The sequence below is a fragment of the Ranitomeya variabilis genome, chromosome 6, assembly GCF_051348905.1.
Source record: "Ranitomeya variabilis isolate aRanVar5 chromosome 6, aRanVar5.hap1, whole genome shotgun sequence".
In the NCBI taxonomy this organism is placed as follows: domain Eukaryota; kingdom Metazoa; phylum Chordata; class Amphibia; order Anura; family Dendrobatidae; genus Ranitomeya; species Ranitomeya variabilis.
In genome coordinates, this window is record NC_135237.1 from 281,777,629 (window position 1) to 281,805,420 (window position 27,792).

At 45.6% G+C, this 27,792-nt stretch overlaps 1 protein-coding gene across 1 annotated transcript in view; it reads left to right on the forward strand.

Annotated features, from left to right (window-relative positions):
• The window catches only part of UBE2QL1 (ubiquitin conjugating enzyme E2 QL1), a 65,591-nt gene extending 44,773 nt beyond the window's left edge, over positions 1-20,818 (forward strand). The window contains exon 2 of the mRNA XM_077269690.1: positions 19,987-20,818. Within this exon, the coding sequence (XP_077125805.1) occupies positions 19,987-20,118 (132 nt within the window). The 3' untranslated portion in view covers positions 20,119-20,818. The remainder of the gene's footprint in view (positions 1-19,986) is intronic.
• The last annotated feature ends 6,974 nt before the right edge of the window (positions 20,819-27,792 follow it).

Here is a 27,792-nt window from a genome sequence, read left to right on the forward strand (position 1 = left end):
GCAATAAAATGCAAATGAATTATGTAAAAATTATACAATGCGATTTTCTGTTTTTTTATTTTTAGATTCTGTCTCACACGGTTGAAGTGTACCAATGATAATAATTACATCCCTCTCCATGGTTTGTAGGTGGGAAAACTTGCAAAATCGACAGTGTATCAAATACTTATTTTCCCCGCTGTATGTGTATGTCACTGTATGTGTATGTTTGTCAACACTTTTTAATATTTATTTAAGTAAATTGTATGGTATTCCATGAAAAAATATGATTATACTGAAACCTGACAGCTGATGATACATGCCCGATCCACAGGCAGCATGTATCACACTCTGGCTGTATGATTTCAGCCATATGTGGATGAGACAGCATGTATCAGCTGTTAGGTTCACTTTAAAGTCTGCCTGAGACCATTAACTCAAAAGGTCTACCTTAGCGAGACATTGCGCTAGCAACTCCCATCTAGCAGATTCCCAGAGGATCCCTGGCCTTCACACTTTACAGGGTCCTGGACTTACAGCAGGGCCAATAAGTTGCATCCACAGAGTAGCTGGTAGCCAGAAGAGAGAGCCTGAGGCAAGAATAGTTGAACTATCTGAGTTAGTCAAGGACAGAATCAGAAGACCGTACCATAGTCAGATGAATAGCCTGTTTTGGATTCCAGAAGATCAGTCAAAAGCAAAATCAGATAAACTAAAGTCACATCAGTGGGACCACGGAGGCAGATACAGTCAGGGTCACAAGCGGGGTCAAGAATAAGATGAGCACAATAGAAGAATAGCGCAGAGTACTTGGAGAAACCAAGCACAACTGGCAGCTCCCAGCAGTAGTATGCAGGGAGTTTAAATAAGGTGTGGTACTGCCTCACTTAACATTACATCTGTTGACAGCTTACACATCCATTTTGTCTTGATGGACAGCACTAGAAGTCTCATCCACACCAGTATTTCTGACTTGACAGTGCTTCCACCATCGTAATATATTGGCCATAACGTGTCTTCAATCACCAACAACAGCCACAGAGTGAATAAAATGGTGCATGGGGACAGAAGCAGATGTCTCTGGAGAAGTTCCAGGTAGAGATGTAATGGGTCGTTTTTTCTGTGCTGACCAGTTATTGCGATAACTGTGTTCTTTATAATGTTTGCAGCTTTATCTACAACTAGTATTCACTGACACACTGATTTCAGCAGGAAGCTAAGCTTCACTTCCTTACATCTTTGGGTTAAGCAGATCAAGGTTCCTCATTCTGTAGGTGAAGCAGGGAGGCATTCTCTGCTACTTCTCTTCTAGTTTGAGACATGCAGGTATTGTAGTCTTGCTGATAGTGGCCTTGAAATACGTATTCATACCTAATGGAACCCTGCTGGGTTGAAGACAATTAACCCCTTCATCAATAAAAGGCTTCGGAACACGCAATGACAAGTAAAGATGTTTTCTCGATTGATTTTCGGCCTTGATTTTTATTTCCTTTGTGTAGAATTTATTATTCATTCAGTGAAACAGTAAATTGTGTGAGACATTATCCTCCCAACTGAGGCCCTGGTTAATACCAACCTTTTGTATGAGAGTTTTGACATATATGAATTACCTGCATCTGTAATGCACGCTGACCTATTTTACCAGAAAGCTGGGGGATTCTATCTAAAAATAACAAACTCTTTTATGTTGAGCATGTGTTTATGTTGAAAAAAATCTATGCCTTTACTGTTTTTCCCTATAATATCTACTATTATTTATGGCAACCTATTTTACAATCATTAAGTTTATATATTGTCATGATTTTTCCTATTGGTGTGTCTGGACGCAGTGCGTGCCAGTTCAGTTTTCCAGTCTAGGGCAAGGGCGTGCTGAGCTGTCAGGATGGTGATGGATAGCTCGGCCGTCCAAGCTGTCAGTGTTGTTGAGTGACAATCCAGCTGCCCAGTCAGGGACAGAATGTGCGGGGTTTCCTCCATGTGTCTCCTGTTCTTGGTGATTATCTAGCTATTTATCTGGCTCTCTGCTTCTTGTTAGTGCCAGTTGTAGCTTAGCTCAAGTGATGTGCATTTGCTCTGTGCTCTAAGTTCCTGAGCTCTGATCCTTGTTGCGTGACCTTGGATGTTCCCTTGACTACTCTTTTGTGTAGATCCACTACCTTCTTGGAATTCTGGCCCTGGACTGTGAGGTGACTATGCCTTTGTCTCACCCCTCTGTTTATAATGAGCTATCTTGGTATCTGATCCCAGACTTCTTAATTTCCCTGCCCCACGGTTTATCCTTGAGTAGTGACTCCATGTCACACATATATTGTATAAGTATTTGTGATGCTCAGATATGAAAGTAATGCGCAAGGGGCAATACTTGACTTAGGTGGTGGCTGTTCCTTCTATATCTCACGTACAACATAATTGGAAATAGAAATGTGTAGGTGACACCACGCTGCACTACATCCTCTGGTGTTGCTGCAGTGTGGTGTACCCCAATATGTTAAAGCATCCAGAAGAACAGGAGAGAAGCAGTAGTTTAAGCCAAAATCACATTTAGTGGTCATGTGTATCAGATTCATTTGATGGTGGTGTACAGTGCAGTTTTCTCACAAGAGCAGGCCTTAGGCTCCTTATCTACATCCTTGGTGTTCTCCTTCCTCTTCCTTACTCCTACCACTGCCTTTGCTGCTTCATCGGTCTTAAAATATAGGACAGTTCCCTGTAGGCATTCTAGCAGTCTGCCCTATGGGCATTCTAATGGTCTCCTCTCTTGGATATTCTAGCAGTCTCCTTTTCCAGAGAGTATGCAGACTCAGTTGAGGGAATTTAGGCATCAAAGCTTTCAGACTTGGTGGCTGCTGTTATCAATTTCAGCATCTCAGATTAAATATGCAAATTTTCTTTTCAGAGAGGAAAAGGAATAGAACTCTAGTGCCAGGACACATATTGGAAGTAGCAATCCTAAAAGTCAATATTGACTGTTGTGAATTTACCTTTTGGCTCCCTCTAGTGGTTACTAGTGATTTGACTCTGGGTATGTCATTTATCCCTTGTATGCTCACCTGGGTCGTTAGGTCAGGGGTGTTGCTATATAAGCTCCCTGGACCTTCAGTTCAATGCCTGGCAACGTTGTAATCAGAGCTAATCTGTTGTGCTCTTGTCTACTGATCCTGGTTCCTGCTAAATTAAGCTAAGTCTGCTTTCTTGCTTTTTGCTATTTGTTTTTGTTTGCATTTTTGTCCAGCTTGTACATAATCTGTATCCTAACCTTGCTGGAAGCTCTAGGGAGGCTGGAGTTCTCCCCCCGGGCCGTTAGACGGTTCGGGGGTTCTTGTATCTCCAGTGTGGAATTTTGTTAGGGTTTTTGTTGACCATATAAGTTATCTTACTACATTCTGCTATTAGTAAGTGGGCCTCTCTTTGCTAAACCTAGTTCATCTCTGTGTTTGTCATTTCCTCTTACCTCACCGTTATTATTTGTGGGGGGCTTGTATCCGACTTTTGGGGTCTATTCTCTGGAGGCAAGAGAGGTCTTTGTTTTCCTCTTCTAGGGGTAGTTAGTCCTCCGGCTGGCGCGAGACATCTAGCGACCAACGTAGGCATGTTCCCCGGCTACTTCTAGTGTTGGCGTTAGGAGTAGTTATATGGTCAACCCAGTTACCACTGCCCTATGAGCTGGATTTTTGTACGTCGCAGACTTACTTGTTCCTCTGAGACCCTCGCCATTGGGGTCATAACAGTTTGCCAGGCCTGTATTAAATGTTAAATGCATTGCAGAAGCGGGATTATAAGAAAGAAAGTTCTGAGTTTTTTTTGGTTTTTTTTCTCTCTCTCATTTTTTTTTCTTTTCCCCTTTACCTCTGAGTGGCTTGTGTTTGCTGCAGACATGAATGTCCAGACCTTGATTACAAGTGTGGATCAGCTTGCTGCTCGTGTGCAGGGCATACAAGAGTATGTTATCAGAAATCCTGTGTCAGAACCTAAGATACCGATTCCTGAACCGTTTTCCGGAGACCGATTTAAATTTAGAAATTTCAGGAATAATTGTAAATTGTTTTTGTCCCTGAAACCCTGTTCATCTGGAGACTCCGCTCAGCAAGTAAAAATTGTTATTTCTTTTTTACGGGGCGACCCTCAGGATTGGGCTTTCTCGCTGGCGCCAGGAGATCCGGCATTGGCTGACATTGATGCGTTTTTTCTGGCGCTTGGTTTGCTTTATGAGGAACCCAATCTTGAGATTCAGGCAGAAAAAGCCTTGCTGGCGATGTCTCAGGGCCAGGACGAGGCTGAAGTGTATTGCCAAAAATTTCGGAAATGGTCCGTGCTGACCCAGTGGAACGAGTGTGCATTGGCTGCAAATTTTAGAAATGGCCTTTCTGAAGCCATTAAGAATGTGATGGTGAGTTTTCCCATTCCCACAGGTCTGAATGATTCTATGGCCCTGGCTATTCAAATCGACCGGCGGTTGCGGGAGCGCAAGACCGCAAATTCCCTCATGGTGTTGTCTGAACAGGCACCTGATTTAATGCAATGTGATAGAATCCTGACTAGAAATGAGCGGAAAATTCATAGACGCCAGAATGGCTTGTGTTACTACTGTGGTGATTCTACACATGTTATCTCAGCATGCTCTAAACGTCTTACTAAGGTTGTTAGTCCGGTCGCCATTGGTAATTTGCAACCTAAGTTTATTCTATCTGTAACTTTGATTTGCTCACTGTCATCGTATCCTGTCATGGCGTTTGTGGACTCAGGTGCTGCCCTGAGCCTTATGGATCTGTCATTTGCCAAGCGCTGCGGATTTGTTCTTGAGCCATTGGAAAATCCTATCCCTCTTAGGGGTATTGATTCTACGCCATTGGCAAAAAATAAACCGCAGTTTTGGACACAGGTTACCATGTGCATGACTCCCGAACATCGGGAGGTAATACGTTTTCTTGTTCTGCATAAAATGCATGATTTGGTTGTTTTGGGTTTGCCATGGTTACAGACCCATAATCCAGTCTTGGACTGGAAGGCTATGTCAGTGTCAAGTTGGGGCTGCCATGGAATTCATGGAGATTCCCTGCCCTTGTCTATTGCTTCTTCTACGCCTTCGGAAGTTCCGGCGTATTTGTCTGATTATCAGGATGTCTTCAGCGAGTCTAAGTCCATTGCACTGCCTCCTCATAGGGAATGTGACTGTGCAATAGATTTGATTCCTGGCAGTAAGTTTCCTAAGGGGAGACTGTTTAATCTGTCGGTACCTGAACATACCGCGATGCGTTCATATATCAAGGAGTCTCTTGAGAAGGGGCATATCCGTCCTTCTTCTTCCCCTCTTGGTGCGGGATTCTTTTTTGTGGCCAAAAAGGACGGATCTTTGAGGCCTTGTATTGACTATCGGCTTTTAAATAAGATCACTGTCAAATTTCAGTATCCTTTGCCGCTGTTGTCAGATTTGTTTGCCCGGATTAAAGGTGCCAAGTGGTTCACCAAGATAGACCTTCGTGGTGCGTACAACCTTGTGCGCATTAGGCAGGGCGATGAATGGAAAACCGCATTCAATACGCCCGAAGGTCATTTTGAGTACTTGGTGATGCCATTTGGGCTCTCTAATGCCCCTTCAGTTTTTCAGTCCTTCATGCATGACATTTTCCGGAAGTATCTGGATAAATTTTTGATTGTTTATCTGGATGATATTCTGGTTTTCTCTGAAGATTGGGACTCACATGTGGAGCAGGTCAGGATGGTCTTTAAAATTTTGCGTGAAAATTCTTTGTTTGTCAAGGGCTCAAAGTGTCTTTTTGGTGTACAGAAGGTTCCCTTTTTGGGGTTCATTTTTTCCCCTTCTGCTGTGGAGATGGATCCAGTCAAGGTCCGAGCTATTCATGATTGGACTCAACCCTCGTCAGTTAAGAGTCTTCAGAAGTTCTTGGGTTTTGCTAACTTCTACCGTCGTTTTATCGCAAATTTCTCTAGCGTTGTTAAACCGCTGACGGATATGACCAAGAAAGGCTCTGATGTAGCTAACTGGGCTCCTGCTGCCGTGGAGGCTTTCCAGGAGTTGAAACGCCGATTTACTTCGGCGCCTGTTTTGTGCCAGCCTGACGTCTCACTTCCCTTTCAGGTTGAGGTGGATGCTTCGGAGATTGGGGCAGGGGCCGTTTTGTCGCAGAGAGGCCCTGGTTGCTCTACTATGAGGCCTTGTGCCTTTTTCTCTAGGAAGTTTTCGCCGGCTGAGCGAAATTATGATGTGGGCAATCGGGAGTTGTTGGCCATGAAGTGGGCATTTGAGGAGTGGCGTCATTGGCTCGAGGGTGCTAAGCATCGTGTGGTGGTCTTGACTGATCACAAAAATCTGATGTATCTCGAGTCTGCTAAACGCCTGAATCCTAGACAGGCCCGCTGGTCATTGTTTTTCTCCCGTTTTGACTTTGTGGTCTCGTATTTACCAGGTTCTAAGAATGTGAAGGCCGATGCTCTGTCTAGGAGCTTTGTGCCTGATGCTCCTGGAGTCGCTGAACCTGTGGGTATTCTTAAGGAAGGAGTTATCGTGTCTGCTATTTCTCCAGATCTGCGACGTGTGTTGCAGAGATTTCAGGCTGGTAGGCCTGACTCTTGTCCACCTGACAGATTGTTTGTGCCTGCTAGATGGACCAGCAGAGTCATTTCCGAGGTTCACTCCTCGGTGTTGGCAGGGCACCCGGGAATTTTTGGCACCAGAGATCTGGTGGCCAGGTCCTTTTGGTGGTCTTCCTTGTCAAGGGATGTGCGGTCATTTGTGCAGTCCTGTGGTACTTGTGCCCGAGCTAAGCCTTGTTGCTCTCGTGCCAGCGGGTTGCTCTTGCCCTTGCCTGTCCCGAAGAGACCTTGGACACACATCTCTATGGATTTCATTTCGGATCTTCCGGTGTCTCAGGGCATGTCTGTCATCTGGGTGATATGTGATCGTTTCTCCAAGATGGTCCATCTGGTTCCTTTGCCTAAGCTGCCTTCCTCTTCTGATCTGGTTCCTGTGTTCTTCCAGAACGTGGTTCGTTTGCACGGCATTCCTGAGAATATTGTGTCGGACAGAGGATCCCAGTTTGTTTCCAGGTTCTGGCGATCCTTTTGTGGTAGGATGGGCATTGATTTGTCGTTTTCGTCCGCTTTCCATCCCCAGACTAACGGACAAACGGAGCGAACTAATCAGACTCTGGAGGCTTATTTGAGGTGTTTTGTCTCTTCTGATCAGGATGATTGGGTGACCTTCTTGCCGTTGGCTGAATTTGCCCTTAATAATCGGGCTAGTTCCGCCACCTTGGTTTCGCCATTTTTCTGCAACTCTGGTTTCCATCCTCGTTTTTCCTCGGGACATGTGGAGCCTTCTGACTGTCCTGGGGTGGATTCCGTGGTGGATAGGTTGCAGCGGATCTGGAGTCATGTGGTGGACAACTTGAAGTTGTCACAGGAGAAGGCTCAGCGTTTTGCCAACCGCCGCCGCGGTGTGGGTCCCCGACTTCGCGTTGGGGATTTGGTATGGCTGTCTTCTCGATTTGTTCCTATGAAGGTCTCCTCTCCCAAATTTAAGCCTCGCTTCATTGGTCCTTACAAGATATTGGAAATCATTAATCCTGTATCCTTTCGCCTGGATCTTCCGGTGTCGTTTGCCATTCACAACGTATTTCATAGGTCCTTGTTGCGGCGGTACGTTGTGCCTGTGGTTCCTTCTGCTGAGCCTCCTGCTCCGGTGTTGGTTGAGGGCGAGTTGGAGTACGTGGTGGAGAAGATCTTAGATTCTCGTCTCTCCAGGCGGAGGCTTCAGTACCTGGTCAAGTGGAAGGGCTATGGTCAGGAGGATAATTCCTGGGTGGTCGCCTCTGATGTGCATGCGGCCAATTTAGTTCGTGCCTTTCACGCCGCTCATCCTGATCGCCCTGGTGGTCTTGGTGAGGGTTCGGTGACCCCTCACTAAGGGGGGGGGTACTGTTGTGAATTTACCTTTTGGCTCCCTCTAGTGGTTACTAGTGATTTGACTCTGGGTATGTCATTTATCCCTTGTATGCTCACCTGGGTCGTTAGGTCAGGGGTGTTGCTATATAAGCTCCCTGGACCTTCAGTTCAATGCCTGGCAACATTGTAATCAGAGCTAATCTGTTGTGCTCTTGTCTACTGATCCTGGTTCCTGCTAAATTAAGCTAAGTCTGCTTTCTTGCTTTTTGCTATTTGTTTTTGTTTGCATTTTTGTCCAGCTTGTACATAATCTGTATCCTAACCTTGCTGGAAGCTCTAGGGAGGCTGGAGTTCTCCCCCCGGGCCGTTAGACGGTTCGGGGGTTCTTGTATCTCCAGTGTGGAATTTTGTTAGGGTTTTTGTTGACCATATAAGTTATCTTACTACATTCTGCTATTAGTAAGTGGGCCTCTCTTTGCTAAACCTAGTTCATCTCTGTGTTTGTCATTTCCTCTTACCTCACCGTTATTATTTGTGGGGGGCTTGTATCCGACTTTTGGGGTCTATTCTCTGGAGGCAAGAGAGGTCTTTGTTTTCCTCTTCTAGGGGTAGTTAGTCCTCCGGCTGGCGCGAGACATCTAGCGACCAACGTAGGCATGTTCCCCGGCTACTTCTAGTGTTGGCGTTAGGAGTAGTTATATGGTCAACCCAGTTACCACTGCCCTATGAGCTGGATTTTTGTACATCGCAGACTTACTTGTTCCTCTGAGACCCTCGCCATTGGGGTCATAACAATTGACCCTTTAACGAGCCTTGTCACATGACTTAGTGTAAAAGTCAAACCAATGAGCAACTGAGATTCTGGTTTGGCTTTTATCCTAAAGGTACCGTCACATTTAGCGACGCTGCAGCGATCTAGACAACGATCCCGATCGCTGAAGGGTCGCTGTGTGGTCGCTGGAGAGCTGTCACACAGACAGCTCTCCAGCGACCAACTATGCGAAGTCCCCTGGTAACCAGGGTAAACATTGGGTTACTAAGCGCAGGGCCGCGCTTAGTAACCCGATGTTTACCCTGGTTACCAGCGTAAACGTATAAAAAACCAAACACTACATACTTACATTCCGGTGTCTGTCCCCCGGCGCTGTGCTTCCTTGCACTGTGTAAGCGCCGGCCGGCCGGAAAGCAGATTACAGCAGTGACGTCACCGCTGTGCTTTCCGGCTGGCGCTTACACAGTGCAGAGAAGCACAGCGCCGGGGGACAGACACCGGAATGTAAGTATGTAGTGTTTGTTTTTTTTTACGTTTACGCTGGTAACCAGGGTAAACATCTGGTTACTAAGCGCGGCCCTGCGCTTAGTAAGCCGATGTTTACCCTGGTTACCGGTGAAGACATCGCTGAATCGGCGTCACACACGCCGATTCAGCGATGTCTACGGGAGATCCAGCGACTAAATAAAGTTCTGGCCTTTCTGCTCCGACCAACGATGTCACAGCGGGATCCTGATCGCTGCTGCCTGTCAAACTCAACGATATCGCTATCCAGGACGCTGCAATGTCACGGATCGCTAGCGATATCGTTCAGTGTGAAGGTACCTTTAGTCATGTGGTAAGGCCTGTTAAAAGGTCGATATTGACTTTTAAGGTTTCTACTTCCAATAGGTGGCACTAGAGTTCTAGTCCTCCTCCTCTCTGAAGAGACAATTTGCATATGTAATTTCCCAGAGGAGCATTGCAAGGCTTAAAAGTCTATTTACCTTGGCATGACAGGCTTGACATGTCACTCTCCACAAGGAGAAACATCACCTCTTGGATCGCAGCACCTCAGATTAAAATTCTCTCAGTTATGAGCTGCTTCTACTCGTACAGCTCTAACTAGTGGCTGGAGCCTAGATATCATTTATCTGATCACATTAACTACAATCCTCTGTGGTGCTTACACGTGAAATTAAGTAAATTCTTGTTATCTATCTAAGTACCACTTATGTGTGAAGAACGATACACTATTAGAACAAACAGAACACAGAACGGTGCATGCATTAAAGAGGTTGTCCACTAATGGACAACCCCTGCTTAATCACTTCAGGCCCTAATTTAAAAAATATACTATATATGTGTACATACACTTACGTCTTGTAGTGGTGTCGTTCTAACTACAGTGACAGAAATAAGTATTTGAACCCTTGCTGATTTTGTAAGTTTGCCCACTGACTAAGACCTGAACAGTCTATAATTTTAAAGGTAGGTTAATTTTAACATTGAGAGATAGAATATCAAAAATAAAATCCAGAAAATCACATTGTATAAATTATATACATTTGCATTTTGCAGTGATAAATAAGTATTTGCTGTTATGATCTGGTGGCCTAAGAGCAGCATGAGATGTACTCTGGAGACGGTGGTACCTGTACTGACCGCAGACTCTGAACCTAACACCGCAACTAGAAGTAGCCATGGAATGTACCTAGCGCTCCCTAGACATCTCGTCACAGCCGGAGTACTAATTACCCCTAGAGATAGAAAAGGGAAAACTATCTTGCCTCAGAGAAAAACCCCAAAGGATAGGCAGCCCCCCACAAATATTGACTGTGAGAGGAGAGGGAAAAAACATACACAGACTGAAATGAGAATTTAGCAAAGGAGGCCACTTCTAGCTAAATAGAAAGGATAGGACAGAGTACTATGCGGTCAGTATTAAAACACTAGAAAATATCCACCACAGAAAACACAAAAACTCCACAGCTAACTAAAGATTTGGAGGGTATATCTGCATCTCCAGAGATACCAGCTTGGCTAAACAAATCCTTATACAGACCAAGCTGGACAAGACAAAACATAGAAAAAAACTGAACAATAAGGCCACAGCATGTGGACAGCAAAATTAAAGCCAGAACTTATCTTTGTTGAAAAGAACTGCAAAGCAGAAGGGACCAGGCAGGGATGTGAATCCTCCAGGAACAATGGACAACTGGCACTGACTAAAGGGTGAAGCAAGACTAAATAGCCCAGTCAAAATTGCAAAAAGTGAACACACCTGACAAATGCTGCGACTCAGAGACAGCAGCGCTACCACTTACAACCACCAGAGGGAGCCCAAGAGCAGAATTCACAACAGTACCCCCCCCTTGAGGAGGGGTCACCGAACCCTCACCAGAGCCCTCAGGCTGATCCGGACGAGCCAAATGAAAGGCACGAACCAAATCATCAGCATGAACATCAGAGGCAACAACCCAAGAATTATCCTCCTGGCCATAACCCTTCCATTTGACAAGATACTGAAGCCTCCGCCTCGAAAAACGAGAATCCAAAATCTTCTCAACCACATACTCCAACTCCCCATCAATCAACACCGGGGCAGGAGGATCAACAGAGGGAACAACGGGCACCACCTATTTCCGCAACAAAGATCTATGAAAAACATTATGGATGGAAAAAGAGGCTGAAAGGGCCAAACAAAAAGACACTAGATTGATAATCTCAGAAATCCTATAAGGGCCAATGAACCGAGGCTTAAACTTAGGGGAAGAAACCTTCATAGGGACATGACGGGAAGACAACCAGACCAAATCCCCAACCCGAAGCCGGGAACCAACACACCGACGACGGTTAGCAAAACTCTGAGCCCCCTCCTGAGACAACACCAAATTGTCAACAACATGAGCCCAAATTTGCTGCAACCTGTCAACCACAGAGTCCACCCCAGGACAATCAGAAGGCTCAACCTGCCCTGAAGAAAAACGAGGATGAAAACCAGAGTTACAAAAGAAGGGTGAAAGCAAGGTAGCAGAACTAGCCCGATTATTAAGGGCAAACTTGGCCAATGGCAAGAAAGCCACCCAATCATCCTGATCAGCAGACACAAAGCATCTCAAATAAGTTTCCAAAGTCTGATTAGTTCGCTCGGTTTGGCCATTTGTCTGAGGATGAAATGCGGAAGAAAAAGACAAATCAATGCCCAGCCTAGCACAAAAGGCCCGCCAAAACCTAGAAACAAACTGGGAACCTCTATCGGACACAATGTTCTCCGGAATGCCATGCAAACGAACCACATGCTGAAAAAACAACGGAACCAAATCAGAAGAGGAAGGCAACTTAGGCAAAGGTACCAAATGAACCATCTTAGAAAACCGGTCACAAACCATCCAGATAACTGACATCCTCTGGGAAACCGGAAGATCCGAAATAAAATCCATAGAAATATGCGTCCAAGGCCTCTCAGGGACCGGCAAAGGCAAAAGCAACCCACTAGCGCGGGAACAGCAAGGCTTGGCCCACGCACAAGTCCCACAGGACTGCACAAAAGAACGCACATCCCGTGACAAGGCCACCAAAAGGACCTACCAACCAAATCTCTGGTACCAAAAATCCCAGGATGACCGGCTAACACAGAACAATGAACCTCCGAAATCACTTTACTAGTCCATCTGTCAGGAACAAACAATTTCCCCACTGGACAGCGGTCAGGTTTATCAGCCTGAAATTTCTGAAGAACCCGTCGTAAATCAGGGGAGATGGCAGAAAGAATCACCCCTTCCTTCAGAATACCGACCGGCTCAAGGACCCCAAGAGAATCAGGCAAAAAACTCCTAGAGAGGGCATCAGCCTTAACATTCTTAGAACCCGGAAGATACGAGACCACAAAATCAAAACGGGAGAAAAACAGGGACCATCGGGCCTGTCTAGGATTCAGCTGTTTGGCAGACTCGAGATAAATCAGATTCTTATGATCGGTCAAGACCACAATACGGTGCTTGGCCCCCTCAAGCCAATGTCGCCACTCCTCAAATGCCCACTTCATAGCCAACAACTCACGATTGCCGACATCATAATTGCGTTCCGCAGGCGAAAACTTTCGAGAAAAGAAGGCACACGGTTTCATCAAGGAACCGTCAGAATTCCTCTGAGACAAAACGGCCCCTGCCCCAATCTCAGAAGTGTCAACCTCAACCTGAAAAGGAAGAGAAACATCCGGCTGACGCAACACAGGGGCAGAAGTAAATCGGCGTTTAAGCTCCTGAAAGGCAGAAACAGCCGCAGAGGACCAATTCGTCACATCAGCGCCTTTCTTCGTCAAATCGGTCAGGGGTTTAACCACACTGGAGAAGTTGGCAATGAAACGGTGATAAAAATTAGCAAAGCCCAAAAATTTCCGAAGGCTCTTCACGGATGTGGGCTGGATCCAATCATGAATGGCCTGAACCTTAACCGGATCCATTTCTATAGATGAGGGAGAAAAAATGAAGCCCAAAAAAGAAATCTTCTGTACTCCAAAGAGGCACTTAGACCCCTTCACAAACAAGGCATTATCACGAAGGATCTGAAATACCATCCTGACTTGTTTCACATGAGACTCCCAATCATCTGAAAAAATCAAAATATCATCCAAATATACAATCATGAATTTATCAAGATAATTCCGAAATATATCATGCATGAAGGACTGAAACACAGATGGAGCATTAGAGAGTCCGAATGGCATCACAAGGTATTCAAAATGGCCTTCGGGCGTATTAAACGCAGTTTTCCATTCGTCACCCTGCTTAATACGAACAAGATTATATGCCCCTCGAAGGTCAATCTTAGTAAACCAACTAGCCCCCTTAATCCTAGCAAACAGATCAGAAAGCAAAGGCAAAGGGTATTGTAATTTGACCGTGATCTTATTCAAGAGGCGATAATCAATACAGGGTCTCAAGGAGCCATCTTTTTTGGCAACAAAAAAAAAAACCTGCTCCCAATGGTGAAGAAGATGGCCGAATATGCCTCTTCTCCAAGGACTCCTTAACATAGCTCCGCATGGCGGTATGTTCTGGCACAGACAGGTTGAAATCTGACAAAAACTCAGGAATTTCAGAAGAGGGGAAGGAGGCTATTGACATCAAAGGAACGTCACCATGAACCCCCTGACAACCCCAACTAGTCACAGACATAGATTTCCAATCTAATACCGGATTATGCACCTGTAACCATGGAAAACCCAGCACAATAGCATCATGCAAATTATGCAACACCAGAAAACGACAATCTTCCTGATGGGCTGGCGCCATACACATGGTCAGCTGTGTCCAAAACTGAGGTTTATTTTTAGCCAACGGTGTAGCATCAATGCCCCTCAAAGGAATAGGACTCTGCAAAGGCTGCAAGGGGAAACCACAACGTCTGGCAAATTCTAAGTCCATTAAGTTTAGAGCGGCGCCTGAATCCACAAATGCCATGACAGAAAATGACGATAATGAGCAGATCAGGGTCACAGATAACAGAAATTTAGGTTGTACAGTACTGATGGTAACAGAACTAGCGATTCTCTTGGTACGCTTAGGGCAATCAGAAATAACATGAGCAGAATCGCCGCAGTAAAAACACAACCTATTCTGACGTCTGAATCCTTGTCGTTCAGCTCTAGACACAATCCTATCACACTGCATAGGCTCAGGACTCCGCTCGGAAGACAATGCCATAGTGTGCGCAACTCTGCGCTCGCGCAAGCGACGATCAATCTGAATGGCCAGAGACATAGAATCACTCAGACCAGCAGACGTGGGGAACCCCACCATAACATCTTTAACGGATTCAGAGAGACCCTTTCTGAAGATTGCCGCCAAGGCATCCTCATTCCATTTAGTCAGTACAGACCATTTTCTAAACTTCTGGCAATATGATTCTGCCGCTTCTTGACCCTGAGACAGGGCTAACAAGGTCTTCTCAGCATGATTCACTGAATTAGGTTCGTCATACAATAACCCAAGCGCCTGAAAAAGGTGTCAACATTAAACAACCCCGGATTCCCAGGTTCCAGGGCAAATGCCCAATCCTGGGGGTCACCACGCAGCAGAGATATAATAATTTTAACCTGCTGGATGGGATCACCAGAGGAACGGGGTTTCAGAGAAAAAAACAGTTTACAGTTATTTTTAAAGCTCAGAAATTTGGACCTATCCCCAAAAAACAAATCAGGAGTTGGAATTCTAGGCTCTAAAACTGGAGTCTGAACGATATAATCAGAAATACCCTGTACTCTAGCAGCAAGTTGATCCACACGAGAAGCCAATACCTGAACATCCATATCAGCGCCGAACTCCTGAGCCACCCAGAGGTAAAGAGGGAAGAAAAAAAAAAAACACAACAGACTACAGAAAAAAAAATGGCTCAGCACTTTCCTTCCCTTCTTCTGAGATGCGGTTAACTCATTGTTGACCAGTTGTACTGTTATGATCTGGTGGCCTAAGAGCAGCATGAGACGTACTCTGGAGACGGTGGTACCTGTACTGACCGCAGACCCTGAACCTAACACCGCAACTAGAAGTAGCCGTGGAATGTACCTAGCGCTCCCTAGACATCTCGTCACAGCCGGAGGACTAATTACCCCTAGAGATAGAAAAGGAAAAACTATCTTGCCTCAGAGAAAACCCCCAAAGGATAGGCAGCCCCCCACAAATATTGACTGTGAGAGGAGAGGGAAAAAACATACACAGACTGAAATGAGAATTTAGCAAAGGAGGCCACTTCTAGCTAAATAGAAAGGATAGGACAGAGTACTATGTGGTCAGTATTAAAACACTAGAAAATATCCACCACAGAAAGTACAAAAACTCCACAGCTAACTAAAGATATGGAGGGTATATCTGCATCTCCAGAGATACCAGCTTGGCTAAACAAATCCTTATACAGACCAAGCTGGACAAGACAAAACATAGAAAAAACTGAACAATAAGGCCACAGCACGTTGACAGCAACATCAAGGCCAGAACTTATCTTTGTTGAAAAGAACTGCAAAGCAGAAGGGACCAGGCAGGGATGTGAATCCTCCATGAACAATCGACAACTGGCACTGACTAAAGGGTGAAGCAAGACTAAATAGCCCAGTCAAAATTGCAAAAAGTGAACACACCTGACAAATGCTGCGACTCAGAGACAGCAGCGCTACCACTTACAACCACCGGAGGGAGCCCAAGAGCAGAATTCACAACAATTTGCTACCCTACCAACCATTAAGAGTTCTGACTCCTACAGACCAGTTAGACGCTCCTCATCAACTCGTTACCTGCATTAAAGACAGCTGTCTTACATAGCCACCTTTATAAAAGACTACTATCCACAGACTCAATTAAATCTGTCATTGAGAAGTGAAACCGTGTGCACTACAGTCAGCGGTGCCAAGGTAGGTTCCCACGCCTTGTGATACTAATAAATAGAACCTGGCACTCAACTTAATGCTGTGAAAGGTTTATTGTAGTACCAAAAAAACCTTTCTGTCCTCATTCAGGACCTTCATCAGTTACGTACTGGCAGGTGAGTATGTTTGATCATGTGTCCAAAGGACACTTATTGTAAACCGCATCAATCAATGGCTGTGGGTGGCCGTGTATAAGAGGTTAGGTGAGGCTTGTAATGCGAGTATGTCTGTGCCTGGACGCAGCCTCACCTAACCTCTTATACACGGCCACCCACAGCCATTGATTGATGCGGTTTTCAATAAGTGTCCTTTGGACACATGATCAAACATACTCACCTGCCAGTATGTAACTGATGAAGGTCCTGAATGAGGACCAAAACATTTTTTGGTACTACAGTTAACTAATCAGTCAGACTCTAACCTCTACAACATGGGCAAGACCAAAGAGCTTTATAATACAAAATCAGCAAAGGAGCAAATAATTATTTCCTTCACTGTTTGTTGGTAGGTCATGTGACATTGTTGTGTTATAGGGCTGCTGTCGCTATTGAGCAGGTGACTGATAGCTGCTGACAGAATATTGATGAGCTATGGCCAACCAGCAGCAGCGATTGGCTACAACAGATGAGTGACACAACAGTGTCATTTAGCCTGCCGAGAGTAGTGTGCCGAATGCCGACATCACTGCAACGGCACCAATACAGGAGGTTACTACCAATTGTTTTTATTTTTAAATGAGGCCCTACTGATTAAGCTGGGCCTGTCTCTTAGTGGACAACCCCTTTAAATACCAGGAGTGCAAATCATTAATGTTTGACAAGGATTGTAATACATATATTTGGGATGTTTCACATCTTTAGTTTGGCCCCGATGTGATCACCATATTATGGCCATCTCTACTTACTGCTCCTAATATTGACTGCTAGAAGAAATTCCTTTCTGTACACAATTCAGGACAATCCCTTTCAAAACTAGATTTTAAAACTATTCCCATTTTTCTGACACATTCATATAAATGAGCTACACATTTACTAACCATGTTGTAACATTAGTTCCGATAACAACCAAATAACAGATTGCTTTTTGGAAATGTACAGAGGTTTGTCCTAATCAGAAGAAAGGCTCAGGTCACTACCACCCACACATTTGCCATCGCTCAATGCAATAATCTCTTTAAATAGTCTTCCTGCTGGGAGCATTCTTTGTCTTTATTTGCCACTAAAATTAGATTAAAAGCTTGGCACCTGTGAGAAGTAAGAGTAATACCAGCAGGAATTACATCCATGGCCTCATTCCACTTTGTAAATGGAATAGTTTTCTATTTAGCACTCACGATAAAACAATGAAGTCAGGAGTAGGATAGTAAAATATGAGGCATCAATTAAAGATACATCACACTAATGCGCTAAAGAACTTGTACTGAACCGTGACTTAATATCATGTGTAATGCACTTCTCTCATTAAGCTGCAAGCATTACTTAAAGGGAATCTGTCAGAAGGTTTTAGCTAATTAATCTGAGAGCAACATGGTGTAGGGGTTGAGACCCGGCTACTAGCAATGTGTCACTTGCTGGGCTGCATGCTGTCATTTTGATACAATCAGTTTTCTCTGCTGCAGATCTAGAAGTGCTGAGAATGCTGAGCCCTGTGTAACCCCGCCCACACCACTGATTGGCAGATTTATCTGTACTCTTGATAGAAAGCTGCTAATCGGTGGTGTGGGCGGGGTTACACACAGCAGTTGACTAGAAGGCACAAGACACCTAGTCCTGTCCTGATTATTTTTTGCTGTTAAAGCGATGATCTTATTGAAACCGCCTATTAAGTGACACATTGCTGGAATCAGGCTCTAAGACCCTACATCATGATGCTTTCAAATTACAAAGCAAAAGACTTTGTCGTGTTGAAAATGGTTTCCGATTTGCATGCAGGAATTTAAAAAGCAGGCGGAGCTGATCAGATTAATATACATTTTTGTGTGGAAAAGTTTCAGTAGAATTTGCTTTTTATTCATTGAAATCCCTGGTGTTTGTATGCATGAGTCCAGTGGGCGGTCCTACTCAGTGATTGACAGCCTTCCCTGTATGACTGTACATGTAGAGGTAGCTGTCAATCACTGAGTAGGACCGCCTACTGGACTTATGCATACAAACTCCAGGGATTTCAATGAATAAAATACAAGTTTCACTGAAGATTTTCCCACAAACCTACATATCATTGTGCTCAGCATCTTCTTCCCTATATCATGCTCTCCACAAATCGCACTGCATGTACAACGTGACTGGATCCTTTTAAAGAGTTGTTGATATAATAGGACTAAACTAATTACAGGAATACTGATTTCTAACTTTCTGGTCATTTTTCTATCGATGTCTATGGAAGTTTTCCTGGCCTGACCTCTCCTAAAAAAAAAAAAATCAGGCAACCTTTTGATGTCTCCATTAATTTATTCTGTCCTGATAGGGGGGTGTATTTCTGCATATTTTGGTAAAATACGTCAATGTTCCCACCAGATAATCATTTGTGTGATAAAGCTGGAATTTTGGGGATTTCTGCATATCATGTGGCTCCGTGTGCCACTCGAGAAATCTGACCCCAGTTAGTGACTGGCATAAGCTTTCAGCTGCTCATGAATTAAACATACTGTGGCACCATGCCCCTCTCCCGCCCCAAGCTCCTCTCATTTGGGCAGAGCTGGGAGAAAAAGGTGTGAAAACGCCAAAAGTTGCAAATATTTTGCTCACCTAAAAATTGTGCAAAATATTGCAACCTTTGAAACCAATTTATGCCAGAATTCTGGCAAAATTGCTTTGAGGAATCTGCCAATGTGTGAATGGATCCGTATTAGAAAGACGTAGCAGTGGTGCAGTTGTCATCTTTAACTTGTTTTCATGTACCAGAAAGAGATTTTGTGTTCTAAGCCACCTCTTTCATTAGATTAATCAGCAGATCCCAACATTTTTGTTCTATTAATGGACGTTTTCACAATAAAGGTGATAGTCAGAGCAGTTGAAGCATAGCTACCGTATATGCACGATCATGGTGGTTACATGGACATAGAATCAAAGCTTAATTTCCATTGCGTTGTGCGACATTAAGGGAGAAGATACAAATTAGATATTAGAAAAAACTTTTTGACAGTGAGGATGATCAGTGAGTGGAACAGGCTGCCACGAGAGGTGGTGAGTTCTCCTTCAATGGAAGTCTTCAAACACAGGCTGGACATACTGGTTTTTTTATCTTTTTTTTTTTTAATTATTGAAACTTGAGGGGTGGAGATTGGGACATGATCTCAACTTGAGCTGTTCATATGATAGCATAGCTTGAAAAGAACATGTTAATAATACTCAAAGAAGAAAGTAGTAGGAAAATAATCTGCAGCACAACATTTGCTCCTGGAAGAATGATAGAGATGGGAGCTAATTCACAATAAGGATTCCTCTTTACTAAACATATCTTCATTTCTCCAACCAAAATCAACTTGTATGTGACAGTAGGGGTGAGGAGTAAGATGTCTCCATTAATTTATTCTGTCCTGATGGGGAGGTGCATTTCTGCATATTTTGGTAAAATACGTTTTCTTTATTGAATTATTCATTTGTATGTCGCCATTATAGATTTGGGTTGTAGGAGTTACATACTTTAAACCAACTGAAAATCCTAAAGTGCTTCCACTGATTCCGTGTAGTAAAGCTTACTTTAATTACATGTTTCATTTAATATATTTCAAGAGCATTTGATTAAGCTAAGATTATGTAGATCATTTCATTGTCACACTTTTTTTAAATTATGCTTTAAATTACTCATGTGTTTTAATTTACTAAATGAACTCCTAAAGATGCCTAGTCACAATAGCCTGATAAATATTTAGCTTTGTGAATCATATTATTCGAAGGTTATTTATATTGTTCTATGTTTTTATTCCTTTTAGGGTCGTATCTGCAGAAAAGCTGGAAAATCTAAAAAGGCCTTTAGCCGTAAAGAGGCGGAAGCAACGTTTAAGAGTTTGGTGAAGACCCATGAGAAATACGGTTGGGTTACTCCGCCAGTATCTGATGGTTGACGTATATCACCGTGATAAATAGACTTCAAGACAGGCGGAAGAAAACCACCTCACCAAGAGAAAAATTAAATATATATATGAAAAAAAAATCACCATGCCATCTCCTCAGTGCTGTACATCATACATCATCCATCTGTCTTTTTCTACTTCAGCTTCAGTTTAAGAATGTGATTGACGGAAAGACTTAATTTATTTATGTTCAGAAGTGTTTACACTGGAAGACATGGAGGAGGAAAGCGTGCGTGGCACAGAATGTTGCGTTCCGGTCATGCTTCACGACTGATGACAGAACATCTTCAGGTCACTGTAGAGGAGTCTGAGATTGCTTCATTGTCCATCCTAGACGCATGGTTTTTCGGCTTCTTCCATTGACAGCAGCGCCAAAAAGCAGCAGTGGGAGTCCTAGTCACTGCTGCTCAATTTATGTAAATGTACATGAAGCCTTTAATATTTAATAGGCAAGCAGTGCATTGCAGGTACATGTTTGCTGTGCTGTTTATCTTTGTCTCTTTTCCTGGCAGGTCAACACAACATTGAAGATTTGTCTTTATGTGGAGCTGTGGTCCGCTGTGACTCAAACTTTAGACCTCATTTGTGTTCGATGTGATCTGTGTTGGATAACCGACGAAATATAACAGTGGAAAAAAAAATAAAGAGTTATAGTGTGGAACTATTGTAAAATAAAATCATTTCAACCGTGTTTCCAGATTTCTACTGATTATAGAGACCACTAATGAGCCGCAGCCAGGAGGTCGGGGTCTAGGCTTTCGGGCCATTAGTAACGGTCCCCCTGTCTTTTCAAATGGACTCATTAATACAATAATTAGATGTACCCTGGCAGGAATCTTCGCCTGACCTTTCTCTTAGCTCATTACGGAATCTAGCATGTAATGTAAGGTGTATATTTGTGTCTTTTCTGTCCTGTGCGCTTCTGTTATCTTCGTTGATGGTAAAGTGTTATCTACTTATAGCAAGGATCAATGCAGCGTTTGGCTCCCATAACAAAGTATGAAATATTAAAAATATAAGTAAAGTAAAATTATACCGCATCACAAATTAGTTGCGATTTTACAGTCATTTTACGGTTATTTTCCTCAATTATAACCAGTTATCAGTTTATGGTAAGAAAAGTAAGGGGACAGCTGTTATCAAAATGATAGTGCCTTCAGGAAAAGGAAATATCAGTTCTAGAATTAACCTGAGGCATAAAATGTGGTCAAAAATTGTTTTATTATAAATCGGACCAATTGTACAAAAAACAACGTTTCGCCCCTGTTGGCCTTTATCAAGGTTATCTGTAGAATAGGCCGTATTTACAAGCTGTGGAAGTGTGAAATAGGCACCTATTTCTACAGATAACCTTGATAAGGCTACTTTCACACTAGCGTCGTGCACTGCACGTCGCTATGCGTCGTTTTGTAGAAAAAACGCATCCTGCAAAAGTGCTTGCAGGATGCGTTTTTTCTCCATAGACTTGCATTAGTGACGCAGTGCGACGCATTGCCACACGTCGCAACCGTCGTGCGACGGTTGCGTCGTGCTGCGTCGGTCCGTCGCCACCAAAAAACGTTGCATGTAACGTTTTTTGGTGCGTCGAAACCGTCTTTTCCGACCGCGCACGCGTGGCCGGAACTCCGCCCCCGCCTCTCCGCACATTACAATGGGGCAGCGGATGCGTTGAAAAACAGCATCCGCTGCCCCCGTTGTGCGGTGCTTTCACTGCTTGCGTCGGTACGTCGCAACGACGCAATTCGTTGTGCATCGTACGACGCTAGTGTGAAAGTAGCCTAAAGGCCAACAGGGCCGAAACATTGTTTTTTGTACAATTGGTCCGATTTATAGTAAAACAATTTTTTACCACATTTTATGCCTCAGGTTAATTCTAGAACAGTTATCAGTTTATGTCATCATTTTGATATTATTCTGCCGCGCATACAATAATGTCAAAATAGAATCTCGCCATTTTAGTGGTGTTATTTATTATTGTAGCAACCCTGCTGGCATCACTGCATGGCCTCCCATCCCCCACCTGCTTTTCACACAAACTCACTCACTTTTCTGGTCCATGCTCTGAGTTCTCTCTGCTGCCAGCTTCATGCTGTGTGCCTCATGTCTGCTGTTTGCTCTGTGCATGCTTTGTCTGTGTGCATAGGGAGGTGGCGCCGGCAACCCCTGTGTCTTATTGAGTCTGTGTGCACCTTGCTAAGGTGTTCCCGGCCAATTGCCATGAGGCTTCCTGTATTTAAGACTTCCCCACCCATTGGTGGGGACCTGTGCAACTTAGTCCCTCAGTGAGTTCTTAGCTGCTGAGGTGCAAGGCCCTGTCTCTGTGACTCTTATGTCCGCCACCGAGGGCTCTGGCTCCGCTCCTTGCAGTTCTTCCCTGCTCCGCCTCCTGCGTCTCTGCTCTTGGCTCTACCTCCTCCGTCTTTGCTCTTGGCTCCGCTTCCTGCGTCTCTGCTCTTGGCTCTGCCTCCTGCGTTTCTGTTCTTGGCTCCGTCTCCTGATCTTGGCTCCACCTCCTGTGTTTCTGTTTTTGGCTCCACCTCCTGCGTTTCTGTTCTTGGCTCCGCCTCCTGCTCTTGGCTCCGCCTCCTGCATCTCTTCTCTTGGCTCCGCCTCCTGCATTTCTGCTTTGCTCCACTCCTTGTGGTCTTTCTTTACCTGTTTCCCATATACCCTCCTGTCTGAACAGTTTCTTACCTGTTTTACATACCTGCCTGCATACCGGTCCTTCCAGTGTACCAGCCTTGTCCGCATGTCCTGCCAGAGAGCCAGCCGTGCCCACATGCCAGAGAGCCAGCCGTGCCTGCCTGCCAGAGAGCCAGCCGTGCCCGCCTGCCAGTGTCCCAGCCATGCCCCCTGTCTGCCAGGGTGCCAGCCATGCCCGCTTGCCTGTCTATGTTCTGTTCCCGGTGGGATCAGCAGCCACAGCCAGACACCACCCTGGAGTAGTACCTGGTAGCTTCCTGCTGAACAAGTCTGACCTCACTATCAGAGGCTCTAGTCTAGCGAATACCAAGGAAGCTGCTTAGTTATGCCCCTTCCAGGGTAGTCTGGTCTGTGGCACAGTGGGGCCACATGCCCGCGCCAACCAGTCTGGGCGTGAGCATGACAGTTTGCACAGGCCATGGTTCCCGCTGAGTCCCATGTCCTTTCGCTCTCGGAGCAAGATGCACCAATCATTGTCTCTGATGCTATCTTTAATAAACTTCTGGCCTATGAAAAGCAAGCTCCTGCGGATCCGCCAAGGTACTATGGGGATCCAAATCAGTGCCGTGTGTTCCTGGAGCAATGTTTGCAGAACTTCGAATGGTATGCTTCTGCTTTCCCCTCTGATCTGTTCAAGGTTGGATACATAATGTCCTACCTAGCAGAAGATGCTTTGCTATGGATCAACCCCTTCCCATCATCACGGACTTGGAGGCCTTCCTGGCAGCCTTCCGAAAAAGTCTCTGTTGTGCCTACTTCTGCGTCTCCTGAAAAGTCTTCCCCTCCTAGCTCACAGAGACGGTCCAGACGAAAGAAACCTGTGGGTAAACCGTCACTTCCGTCCATGACCGTCCAAGACTCACCTGTTCCACAACCTGTCGAAGCAGCCACCCGAGCAAGAACCAAGAGGTCTAATAAGAGGGGGCTGGCAAATCTGCAGCCTGAATCTTGTGCTGAGATTGAAATACGGTATAGCTGTGGTTGTAAAGAACATTCAGATGGTCTCTGCCCTGTGAAGCCTGTACTCCAAAACCCTGGGCCAGTAGGAGAGGCTGCCCCTGGCGAGAGTACTTCCTCTCCATGAAAGTTAATGACTGTTTCTCTGCCTTCTGGTGGCTTTGGTGTGTTTAAGCCGCCTGTCATACAGAGTTGGTGTATGGTCTCCGTTCTACAGCTCCAGAACCCGGTGTGGGCGTTGTCTGATAATGGCCGAGCACTGCTAAAGAGCAGTCTAGTCCTGCAAGGACAACTACAGCTCCAAGTTGGAGCCTTATACACAAAGAAGTTTGATTTCCGTATGCTGTATGTTATGCCCATGGATCATTCTGAGCCAAGGACTCTGCCACCTGCTCTGGTCAAGAGTTCCAGTAAAGTGCTTCATTTGAACTTACCCAGTCTTGAGAAGTGTCTGGTTCCCATGCGTCAAAGACACTCAGCAGTGTCATCTTCTTCCTCAGTTGGTCTGCTATTCATCGAGTCAAGATGTAGTGACGTCACCAAAGATTGGGAAGCGGTGACAATCTCTCCACACATCTACAGCGACTATACCTGTAATCCATTCCTAGGAACATCCCCGCCGTTTGGACGATTTCTTCTGGATAACGGGCAGAAGATGGTTCCTATGTGGATATCTTCAGCGTCCTTGTGGCCGGCTGGTGAAGTTTTCAAAACAGAAGTTTGTTCACCTCAATTTTTCTCTGACCCGGTGGAGCTGTTGTTCTCCACACTCATCTCTATTTAATTTTCCTGTGTTCAGTATCGAAGAACATCTCTGCTACCTGTCGGGCAAAAGTTGAACTCTGTGAGAAGGTTTCCAGTTTCCAAGTATCAGGCTGGTGAAGATGTTAAGACAGCAGCATTCAAGTCTATCTACCTGGAGGAGGTGGTCCAGCTCATTGTGGAAGCTAACCCTGTTGAGCACCAAGAGACTTTGTTTTCTGAGATTCCTGGTGACCCGCCTGCCTTGAAGATGTCATGATGGCCTGGTCTGTGTGTGGACCTATTCTTCCACTGCAGATTATCCTGGCGAGCTTGAAGAAGGTCGGCCGTAAAGGGGGGTACTGTAACAACCCTGCTGGCATCACTGCATGGCCTCCCATCCCCCACCTGCTTTTCACACAAACTCACTCACTTCTCCGGTCCATGCTCTGAGTTCTCTCTGCTGCCAGCTCCATGCTGTGTGCCTCATGTCTGCTGCTTTCTCTGTGCATGCTCTGTCTGTGTGCATAGGGGGGGGGGGCGCCGGCAACTCCTGTTTCTTAGGGAGACTGTGTGCACCTTGCTAAGGTGTCCCCGGCCAATAGCCATGAGGCTTCCTGTATTTAAGACTTCCCCACCCATTGGTGGGGGCCTGTGCAACTTACTCCCTCAGTCAGTTCTTAGCTGCTATAGTGCAAGGCCCTGTCTCTGTGATTCTTGTGTCCGCCACCCAGGGGGGTGTTGTACCCTGGTCTGTGTCCTGTGTTTTCCACCCAGTGGGGCATAGTACCCTGGCCTATGTCCTTGTGTAGCCACCCAGTGGGGCGTAGTACACTGGCATGTGTCTGCCACCCAATGGGGCATTGTACCCTAGCTTTTGTCTGTCTCTGTGCCTTGTCCCATTCCTGATTCTATCTTAGCCTAGTCCTGTTCCTGTGTTTGTTTATATCCCTGTCTTGGTTTGCTTTCTCGGCTCTGCACTCTGTGTCTTGCTTTGCTGTGCTTTCAGCTCTGCACTCTGTGTCTTGCTTTGCTCTGCTTTCGGCTCTGCTCTCTGTGACCTTGCTTTGCTCTTTGCTCTGCAGTGACCCTGCTCTGCACTCTGTGGTTTTGCTCTCAGCTCTGCACTCTGTCTTGCTCTGCTCTCAGCTCTGCACTCTGTGGCTTTGCTCTTGGCTCTGCTCTCTATAGCTTTGCTCTGCACTCTGACTTTGCTCTGCTCTCAGCTCTGTACTCTGTGGCTTTGCTCTGCGGCTCCGCTCAGCTCTCGCTCCTTGCGGATCTTCCCTGCACCGCCTCCTGCGTCTCTGCTCTTGGCTCTGCCTCCTGCATCTCTGCTCTTGGCTCCGCTTCCTGGGTCTCTGCTCTTGGCTCCGCCTCCTGCGTTTCTGTTCTCTGCTCCACCTCCTGCTCTTGGCTCCGCCTCCTGCATTTCTGTTCTTGGCTCCGCCTCTTTATCTTGGCTCAGCCTCCTGCGTTTCTGTTCTTGGCTCCGCCCCTGCTCTTGGCTCCACCTCCAGCGTCTCTGCTCTTGGCTCCGGCTCCTGCGTTTCTGCTTTGCTCCACTCCTTGTGGTCTTTCTCTACCTGTTTCTCATATACCCTACTGTCTGAACATGTTCTTACCTATTTTAGGCTACATTCACAATTGCGTTGTGCGCCGCAGCGTCGGCGCCGCAACGCACAACGCAAACAAAAACGCAGCAAAACGCATGCACAACGCTGCGTTTTGCGCCGCATGCGTCCTTTTTTTCATTGATTTTGGACGCAGCAAAAATGCAACTTGCTGCGTCCTCTGCGCCCGGACGCGGGCGCCGCAGGGACGCATGCGGCGCAAAACGCAAGTGCGACGCATGTCCATGCGCCCCCATGTTAAATATAGGGGCGCATGACGCATGCGGCGACGCTGCGGCGCCCGACGCTGCGGCGCAGACCGCAAATGTGAACGTAGCCTTACATACCTGCCTGCATACCGGTCCTTCCAGTGTACCAGCCTTGTCCGCCTGTCCTGCCAGAGAGCCAGCCGTGCCCGCCTGCCAGTGTCTCTGTTGCACCCGTCCGCCTGCCTGTGTCCCAGCTGTGCCCGCCTATCTGCCAGAGTGCCAGCGGTACCAAAACAAGAATAGTACTTAGCAACATCATATCATTATGATATGAATATTGAATATTTATTCTCCAATTCCATATGCTAATTAATCATGGACATTAAATGGATCAGTCGCAATATATATATCAAGAGAGGAGAATGTGGAAAACCACAAAACACGACCAAAAGATCCAAAATATATTATGAGAAAACTTTATTAGGGCAGTATAGGGATTACATGGGGAACGTGTGCAAAATGCAAGCAAAAAGTGCAAAAAACCGCCCTGACCTGGACTTATCACACTCACAATGTGTGCATGTTACAGCATGTTTAGTTTTACAAGTTAGCGTTGCAATACAAAAAGCCATACAGAGTAAAACATCTTACGATACTGCGACATAGTGCATGCTACTACAATATTAGGGGAACATAGTGGGTAATTCAGCAAAAATTAATGTAAGCCTACATAGAGGCACAAGCCACACTGCACATAGGCACAGCAGCGATACCTCAATCCCATCCTGGCTTTTAGCAAAGCAATATATTGCTACAAAATCTATGTAGGACTAGCCAGGTAGAGTGCCCCCACTAGCATTCCTATTATGGCCGGTAATGTACCGGTTCTTCTTCCATCAAATGTAGCAACACAGCATAGAGTGTGATAATATTTACCTTAATGATGGCGGCAACACGTGTGAGGGTCCGGGTCAGCGCGTTACCCGATGCGTGTTTCGAAGCGGTGCCCGCTTGCCTGTCTATGTTCCGTTCTCCAGTGGGATCAGCAGCCACAGCCAGACACCACCCTGGAGTGGTACCTGGTAGCTTCCTGCCGCACAAGCCTGACCTCACCACTAGAGGCTCCAGCGAAAACCAAGGAAGCTGCTTAGTTACGCCCCTTCCAGGGTAGTCTGGTCTGTGGCACAGTGGGGCCACACCCCTGGATGCCCGTGCCAACCAGTTTGGGCGTGAGCGTGACAATTATCAATATATTTGGTTCTTTTATGTTCATGGTTAAAGGGAATCTATCAGCACAAAATGACTTTTTAACCAAGAACAGACCAATCTTGCACCCTTGGTGTGGCCAAACAGGTCAGTGCACCTTCCCACCTACTTGCCTTGCATCTATCTCCATGTCGCTCTTCCTTCATGATAGCCAATGATGGATCGGAGAAGGTGCA